The following is an 8,226-nucleotide window of genomic DNA, read 5'->3' as shown; positions in this document are numbered from 1 at the left end:
ACTGTGCAGAAAGGCAAGGCTGGCAGCGAAATGGAGAGATCAGAATGATCCGCTTTTGATAGAAGAAGGCCTTTTGTGGACTGCTTGAAAAACACACTCTAGTCAAATGAAATTGCGGCCACAGGATTCATGATGAAGGCAGCGGGGGGGAAAAGTAAAAATAACGGTAAATGGAGAAACCTCCTGCACTGGATAAAGATAAAATGCCATAGAAAGGGTTTGGGTAGAATACACTGCGGAGGTCAATTTATGAAGCAAGGTCGTTATTTGGGATGACGACGACTGTGAAAAGGCTTGGAAGAATGTAATAAAAAATTATGTTGCGAAAAGAGAGAGAAAAGCGGGGTGTGCAGAGAGAGATCGATGGGTGTCAGTCATACTGTCTGGAGCCGTGTGTGTGCCCTGGAGGGGGGAGAGGCATGCAAGGGGGAGTGGAGGGGGGTCTGTCTGCAGAGAGCAGGGCAGGGACCCCCAGCAGGGTTTGGCACAGCTGAACTGCAGGAAGGGGAGGGCAGGCTGGGAAGCCACAGCTCAGAAAGGACCACTTTCCTTAGAATCAGAGAGCAGCAGCCTTGGAAGGGACCCTGGGGGTCATCTAGACCCTCCCTCTGCAATGCCTCCGGGCTCCACACAGGGGAGGCAGTGGTGGCAGAGAGACGGCGTCAGAGAGGCTGCGTTCCGTGCTAAACGTTGTGGGTTCAATTCCCGTTGGCTCCTGGCAGAGGCATAACTAGGGGTCAACCAGGCTGTCCCCTGCTAATAATAATAATAATAATAATAATAATAATAATAATAATAATAATTTATTTATACCCCACCCATCTGGTTGGGTTTCCCCAGCCACTCTGGGCGGCTTCCAAAAAAAACACTAAAATGCAATAACCTATTAAACATTAAAAGCTTCCCCTAAACAGAGCTGCCTTCAGATGTCTTCTAAAAGTTTGGTAGTTATTTTTCTCTTTGACATCTGGTGGGAGGGCTTTTCACAGGGCAGGTGCCACCACTGAGAAGGCCCTCTGCCTGGTTCCCTGTAACTTGGCTTCTCACAGTGAGGGAACCACCAGAAGGCCCTCAGCGCTGGACCTCAGTGTCCAGGCAGAACGAGTGGGGTGGAGACGCTTCTTCAGGTATACTGGACTGAGGCCATTTAGGGCTTTAAAGGTCAGCACCAACACTTTGAATTGTGCTCAGAAACATACTGGGAGCCAATGTAGGTCTTTCAAGACCGGTGTTATGTGGTCTTGGCGGCCTCCCCCAGTCACCAGTCTAGCTGCCGCATTCTGGATTAGTTGTAGTTTCCGTGTCACCTTCAAAGGTAGCCCCACATAGAGCGCATTGCAGTAGTCTAAGCAGGAGATAACCAGAGCATGCACCACTCTGGCGAGACAGTCTGTGGGCAGGTGGGGTCTCATCCTGCATACCAGATGGAGCTGGTAGACAGCTGCCCTGGACACAGAACTGACCTGCGCCTCCATGGACAGCAGGCCCGGGGTGCATGTGCAAAATCCTCACCTCTCTAGTCAGGCTCACGGTGGCCATACCCTTCAACTGTTCCACTTCAAGCGGGACATCCCAGAATTACAGAAGCCATACTGGATTCCGGTTGGATCCCAGGATACTCCCACAAGAGCACGACACCAAAAGATGCCCGTTTTGTGGGGGGGGGGAGTGTGCTCTTACTCAAGTCACCTGGCTCCTGTGATAAGAGTGAGGTCCCCATGTGGGGGGACGCCCTCTTGTGCAAGTCATGTGACTCACACAGGAGCCGATCCCGGAAAGATGCATGTCCTATTTTCCTCTGTGGCATTTTTGGGGGTGGGGTGGGGCTAGGAGCCTGTCCGCCTACCTGTGCGCTCCTTGGACAGCTCCTCTGCTGTCCTGGGCGGCTGGGAGAGGTGTGCGCCTCTGCAGAGGAATCCAGTCACTGGTGTGGGCCGTCACAACAGCCCTGCAGCGCCCCCTCCCCAGTGGGGCTCAGTGTGGCCCTAAACTGCCTCTGTCCTGTATCCCTGAAGGAGTGTCTCCACCCCCATCGTTCAGCGCTGAGGACCTTCTGGCGGTTCCCGCATTGTGAGAAGTGAAGTTACAGGGAACCAGGCAGAGGGCCTTCTTGGTGGTGGCACCCGCCCTGTGGAACAACTTCCCATCAGGTGTCAAAGGAACAAACAATGTTTAGAAGACATCTGAAGGCAGCCCTGTTTAGGGAAGCTTTTAATGTGTAACATTTTAATGTATTTTTAGTCTTTGTTGGAAGCCACCCTGAGTGGCTGGGGAAACCCAGCCAGATGGGCGGGGTACAAATAAATAATAATAATAATAATAATAATTGGAAGAAAAATGGAGAGGTTGTTGGGAGGGGAGGGATTTGCAAGAGGAGGGAACAGGAATGGAGACAGAATGGAAAGTGGCTGACCGAGGGACCAGAGGAGGAGGAAGAAGAGAAGAAGGAGCAGAGCCCATCTTGATGTCCATGGCAGAAGTCACAAATGTTATGAAAACTTTCTTTAAGAAACAGATAAAAGTTCCTGGAAGCTTTAAAGAGGGTTCCAGAGTTTTCTTTAGTGTGTAGGAGTGGCACTCTAGACTTGATTGGTTGTCAGCTGGAGGTGCAAATAAAGGGATAAAGTTGCAGGCTACAATTTCCACATGAGGAAAGCACACACACACACACACACACACACACACACACACACACACTGTCAGCACACACGCTGACAACAAGGTTGGAAGTAAGACAACATGTGCTGCTGATACTGTGAGTTTTGCTGTGTCAGGATTGTTAATTATTGGACTGAGAGTATACCGTGCTGGAGAGATAAAGAAGGAATGTAAATATAGTGGTACCTCGGGTTAAGTACTTACCGTATTTTTTGCTCTATAAGACTCACTTTTTCCCTCCTAAAATGTAAGGGGAAATGTGTGTGCGTCTTATGGGGCGAATGCAGGCTGCGCAGCTATCCCAGAAGCCAGAACAGCAAGAGGGATTGCTGCTTTCGCTGCACAGCGATCCCTCTTGCTGTTCTGGCTTCTGAGATTCAGAATATTTTTTTTCTTGTTTTCCTCCTCCAAAATCTAGGTGCGTCTGGTGGTCTGGTGCGTCTTATAGAGTGAAAAATACGGTAATTCATTCTGGAGGTCCGTTCTTAACCTGAAACTGTTCTTAACCTGAAGCACCACTTTAGCTAATGGGGCCTCCCGCTGCCGCCGCGCCATTTCTGTTCTCATCCTGAAGCAAAGTTCTTAACCTGAAGTACTATTTCTGGGTTAGTGGAGTCTGTAACCTGAAGCGTCTGTAACCCGAGGTACCGCTGTAGCTTGTATATACAGTCATACCTCAGGTTGAATGAGCTTCAGGTTGAGCACGTTCGAGTTGCACTCCGCGGCAACCCGGAAGTAACGGAGCGCGTTACTTCCGTGTTTCGCTGCTTGTGTGTGTGCAGACACTCAAAATGACATCATGCACATGTGCAGAAGTGGCAAAAAGTGACGTGTGCGTGCATTTGCTTCTGGATGTGAACGGGGCTCCGGAACGGATCCTGTTTGTATCCAGAGGTACCACTGTAACAGGAACAGAAATGCTTGTGCTGCCAGTCAAGCAATAGAGCAGCTCTTGACTGTGAATCTGAGTATGACTCCTGTTCTGGTCCTCTGCCTCCGGGGAAAACTCTGCTGCAAACAGTCATAAGTGGTTTTACCGAGGTGCCACCACACAAGCAGAAAAGTGCAGCGGAAGTGTGTGGGCAGAAAGGGGACAGAAAGCAAACATTTTTGGGTTTCTGGTCCATGGTCTTTCCTGCCTCTGGAGGTGCTGGCACAGCTCCTTTCCAAGGGTTCAAGGGAGTCTAGGTGCGACTCTGGCTCCAGGCAGGGCTGGAGCAAAACCCTGGGGAGCCTCTGCCTGTCAGTGCGGGGAGAACCAAGCTAGACAGGCCCAAAGGTCTGGCTCAGCATAAGGCAGCTCCCTGTGTTTGCTTTAAGAGGGGCAGCAGCAGTGGGGGACCAGGCGGCACAGAACCACAGTCCCATCGGATGGGGTCAACAGGGTCATCCATCCCAACCCTTTGCAACGCAGAACTTGCAGCTGAATCTCCGTTGCGCTTCCCAAAGAGGAAACCCAGACACGTGTCTCCATAAAACTCTTTTATTGATAAATAAAGGTTAAAACTCTCTCTCTCGCTTTCCCTGCTCCCTCCCCCAGCCCTGGTGAGGAGGGGGGTGGTCCTCACCTGCTTCCTTTTCTTCTTAGTTGACGACACCACGGAACAAGGCAAGACATCCTCTTTCATCGCTACTAAAGGGAACAAACTCTTGCTGGAGGGCAGCCCCCACCCTTAGGGGATGGGAAAGCAAGTCCGGAGAGGGGGGAATGTGGGGCAGGCTCTTTCCTAACACAGCAGACCAGAGGAGGACACAGGTTAGGGGCAGGGGGGGCATTGCATATGGCTGTGCCCCAGCAGGGATGTCCGTTTGTCTTTCCTTTCCCTTGGGGGTGGGGGGAGCAGAGCAGACAAGAGCAGCCCCCCCCCCATGCTCAGCCGCACCACGATTCCTGACCCATGCAAAGTCGGCGACTGGGGGTGCGGGAGAGTGGCAAGGCAACTGCCCCACTGCAGCTCCCGCTGAGAATTGCACGTGCCTTTTTTGGGGGGTCAAAGGTCAGCCTCCCCTCCCTCTGCCCAGCACGCCTACAAGTCTATGGTGTCGCTGCTGACGCTGAGGGCATCGATTTGGCGGCACACGTCCATGAACTCCTCCTGCAGGAGGGCTGCGTGTGGCCCCCGGGGCCCCGAAGACGACGACACCAGGGATTCTTGGGAGACGGGAGCCTGGGGCCAGCTCTGGCGGCCCGGAGGCGGGGGGCTCCCGCAGGCCGGCGAGACCCGCGGAGGGCTTTTCCCGGGGCTGGAGCTGAGCACGAGAGAGGTGTCGTCCGTGGAGTGTCTGTAGGGGCAGGTGGAGCAGGTGCTGCTGCCGCCCTCGCCGCCCCCCCAAGGCTCCGGGGATGAGGAGGCGGCGGTGGTGGCTCCGCTGGCCCCCTCCCCGCCGGCCCCCCAGGACCGGGCAGGCACCAGCTCCAGGCAGGAGGCCGTGCGGTAGAGCTCGCTCTCTGCAGACCGCTCCCGGGCCAGGCTGAGTGACAGGGTGCTGGAGGGGGCGTAGGGAGAGCCCCCGTCCTGGAGGAAGAGCCCCTCGCTGCACAGAGCTTCGTCGATGCTGCGCCGGAGGTCAATGGGCGAAGGGGGCTGGAAATCGGCCGTGGGGTCGCCAGCCTCCACGGCCACACTCAGCACAGAGACGGCTTTGGCGTCGTCGGCCTCACCGGCAGGCAGGGCGTAGAGTGGGAGGTAGTCGGACTCGCTGCGGGCGATGGTGTCGCAGACCACCAGCTTCTCATGCTGCGACAATGCCCACTGGAAGTTGTTGGGCAGGAGCTGGGCCTTGGCAGCAGCGGGGTCCGCAGAGGGGCAGCAGCAGCGGGCGCAGCAGGGCGGCCGGCCGGCCGGAGAGGAGCAGAAGGTGGCGTACAGCCCCAGGAAGGCCAAGGGCAGCCCCATGCCTGCCTCGCAGATGCGGCAGGCCAGCTGCAGCCCCCACCAGGGCCAGGGCCCAAAGAGCTGGGGGCGCAGGCCGTAGCCCAGGGCATGCAGGATGGCGTAGGTGTGCAGGCTGGCGCTCAGCAGCCCAAAGAAGGCGGCCGGGAGGGCGGTGTGGGCAGCCTGCCTCCACTGGCGGGTGTCGGCGAAGGGGCAGCGGCAGGCTGGCTGCGTGGCGCTCTTGAGGTCGTAGATCTGTGCGGCCTCGGCTCGCGCCCTGCAGTGGAAGATGAGGAAGGAGACGGAGAGCAGGGCAGCCAGGAGGGCGAAGGCACCCCGCGAAGCCAGGAGCAGGAAGGGCAGCTGGTGGAGGAGGTCAGTGGCCAGAACGGCCCCCGTGGCCACTGAGAAGTGCAGCAGGACCAGGGCAGCCAGCAGGCAAGGGTGGCGCAGGCCGGAGGGCGAGGAGTGCTCCAGGCGGGCGCGGCGCGAAAGCAGCAGCAGGGTGGCGGCCAGGGCCGAGGTCAGGCAGGGTAGTGCCAGGTCGTGGAGCAGCCGCAAGGCAAAGGCGGGCAGCAGCTCGAGGTGCCCACAGGCGTCGCCCAGGAGGAGGGTGGCTCGCCCGCCGCCCGCCCCCAGCAGCAGGAGCTGCAGCAGCGCCAGGGTCTTGCAGCCGGCAGGACAGCGGCAAGGGAGGCCCAGCAGGCCCAGCAAGGAGAGGAGGGCCAGGAGGGCAAAGAGGGAGCCTGCCCCATAGACATGAGCCTCCCAGGCCAGGCCCCACTCAGCCAGGGCTACGTCCCAGTCGGCGTGCAGCGGCACGAAGAGGGGCAGGGCCGGCGAGAGCAGCGAGGAGGCTGGGGGTGAGCCGGGGTCGGGCAGCGGTGAACCGCAGTCGTTCAGGAGGTCAGGTGGGCAGCCTGGCAGAGCCACGAAAGCCCCTTCGCTGCCGGGAGATGCGGAGAGGATGCTGGATTCGGAACCTATGGGGGGAGAAGGAGAAAAGGGGGCGGACTGAGAGGTTGGTTTGTTCGCCAGGAGCGAGTCTCTGAAAGCCCCATCTTTGATCCCACCCAAAGGATGGAAGGAAGCTGCCAGACCTGCAAATGTATTATGAGACAGCCTGTTTGTGTTAGTTAAAAGAGTGGATTATATTGGATAACGCAGACATCCTGGACTTAGAAGGTCAATGATTTTAAAAACCGGACATCTCCAGTTCCCCTTCAGCAGTGGCGGCCGTGGCAGCGGCAGTCAGCAGCCCAGAGCCAGCCTGGTAGCACAGTTGGCTCTGGCTGGCTTCAAGAGCTGCTCGCTGCTCACTGCCGTGACGCCCACCATTTTTCCTTGCCAGAAGTCCCCATAGGATGTGTTGCGCACAAGACACATCTTATGGGGACTTTCAGTGAGGAAAAATGGTGGGCGCTATGGCAGCGAGCAGCTCCTGGAGCCAGCCAGAGCCAACTGCACTACCAGGCTGGCTCCAGCTTTATGAGGCTGCCGCTGCCACGTTTCCCAGGGACAGATTTGCAAATCTGGGGACATTCCGGGGACGGAATATGTCCGGGGACAGATTTGCAAATCTGGGGATTGTCCCCGGGAACTGGGAATGCCTGGTAACCCTATCTTAACAGCGAATCCATAGGTGACTATGGGGGCCAGTTCTGGATCCACACGTCCTTCCACAGTGGGGACATAGGTTTCCGGGCAGGAGTTGATCCTGGTGAGGGTTTGCCAAGCGTGCCTTCCTCTTAGCACGTTTCTCCCTTGCGTCCTGAGTTTGTTTGTTTGTTTTTAAATAATATTTATTCAGCTTTTAAAGATTACAAAGAGAAAAAAGAAAAAAGAAAAAAAGAAAAACAAGAAAATACAGAAAAAATGCAAGCAATTAAAAATAAAAAACACAGATCAAACCTTTACATAACTTTCTTTCCTTTGCTTATTTCCTTGACCTCCTCACACCTCCCTTTTTTGTATTCTAGTTCAATTAGATATTTCAGCAAATCCTTTCCAGCTTTGCTTTTATCCTATTAGTTTATCTTAATATACTGTAATTTTACATTCTTGTCTTTCACCAATTAACAAATCCATTTTTACCTAATCCTTTATATCATTTCTGCTAAAAGCACATTACTTCATTCCAACATCCTTCTAACATTCCTTAATTTTGCAATGTTTCTGTAGATAAACTTTAAATTTTTTCCAATCTTCTTCCACCGACTCTTCACCTTTGTCTCGGATTCTGCCAGTCATTTCTGCCAGTTCCATATAGTCCATCACTTTCATCTGCCATGAGTTTGAGTGTCTTCAAAGCCCACGACACCTTTGCTAAAGGCTGCTCTCCAATTGGAGCGCTCACAGGCCAATCAGTGTTTATACATTTTTTTTAGATTTGCTTTGAGAGAGTCTTTAAACCTCTTTTGTTGACCACCAGCACTGTGCTTTCCATTTTTAAGTTCGGAATAGAGTAGTTGCTTTGGCAGATGATCATCAGGCAGTCCAAGGAAGTTTTGAAGAATCATCGCCTGCCACAGGGGTGAACCTTGCTTCTTCCATACTGATGGCTCGTTTTGAAGATTTGCATTTGAAGAGACCCTTTAAGGGCTCAAAGGGAAGGATTATTGGGAAGGAATTCAGACAGGAAGAAAGGATTCTCATTTGGCCTGAAACATGGGGGGGGGGGAGCATGGGGGGG

General features: G+C 54.5%; 2 protein-coding genes and 1 long non-coding RNA gene across 3 annotated transcripts in view; 1 reads left to right on the top strand and 2 right to left on the bottom strand.

Moving 5' to 3' along the window:
• Positions 1-8,226, top strand: part of LOC309352055 — a 266,510-nt gene that overhangs the window by 220,864 nt on the left and 37,420 nt on the right. The window lies entirely within an intron of this gene.
• LOC309351849 (uncharacterized protein) overlaps positions 1-8,226 on the bottom strand; it is a 156,740-nt gene that overhangs the window by 132,358 nt on the left and 16,156 nt on the right. The window lies entirely within an intron of this gene.
• Positions 4,128-8,226, bottom strand: part of PRRT4 (proline rich transmembrane protein 4) — a gene marked incomplete at its 5' end in the record, with an annotated part of 28,806 nt that continues 24,707 nt past the window's right edge. Inside the window, one exon of the mRNA XM_081879707.1 lies at positions 4,128-6,517. Coding sequence (XP_081735833.1) covers positions 4,686-6,517 — 1,832 coding nt within the window. The 3' untranslated portion in view covers positions 4,128-4,685. The remainder of the gene's footprint in view (positions 6,518-8,226) is intronic.

Source organism: Podarcis erhardii (assembly GCF_964252035.2).
Source record: "Podarcis erhardii genome assembly, chromosome: 10".
In the NCBI taxonomy this organism is placed as follows: domain Eukaryota; kingdom Metazoa; phylum Chordata; class Lepidosauria; order Squamata; family Lacertidae; genus Podarcis; species Podarcis erhardii.
The sequence above is the reverse complement of the archived record's forward strand: the minus strand, read 5'-3'. Positions and strand labels throughout refer to the sequence as shown.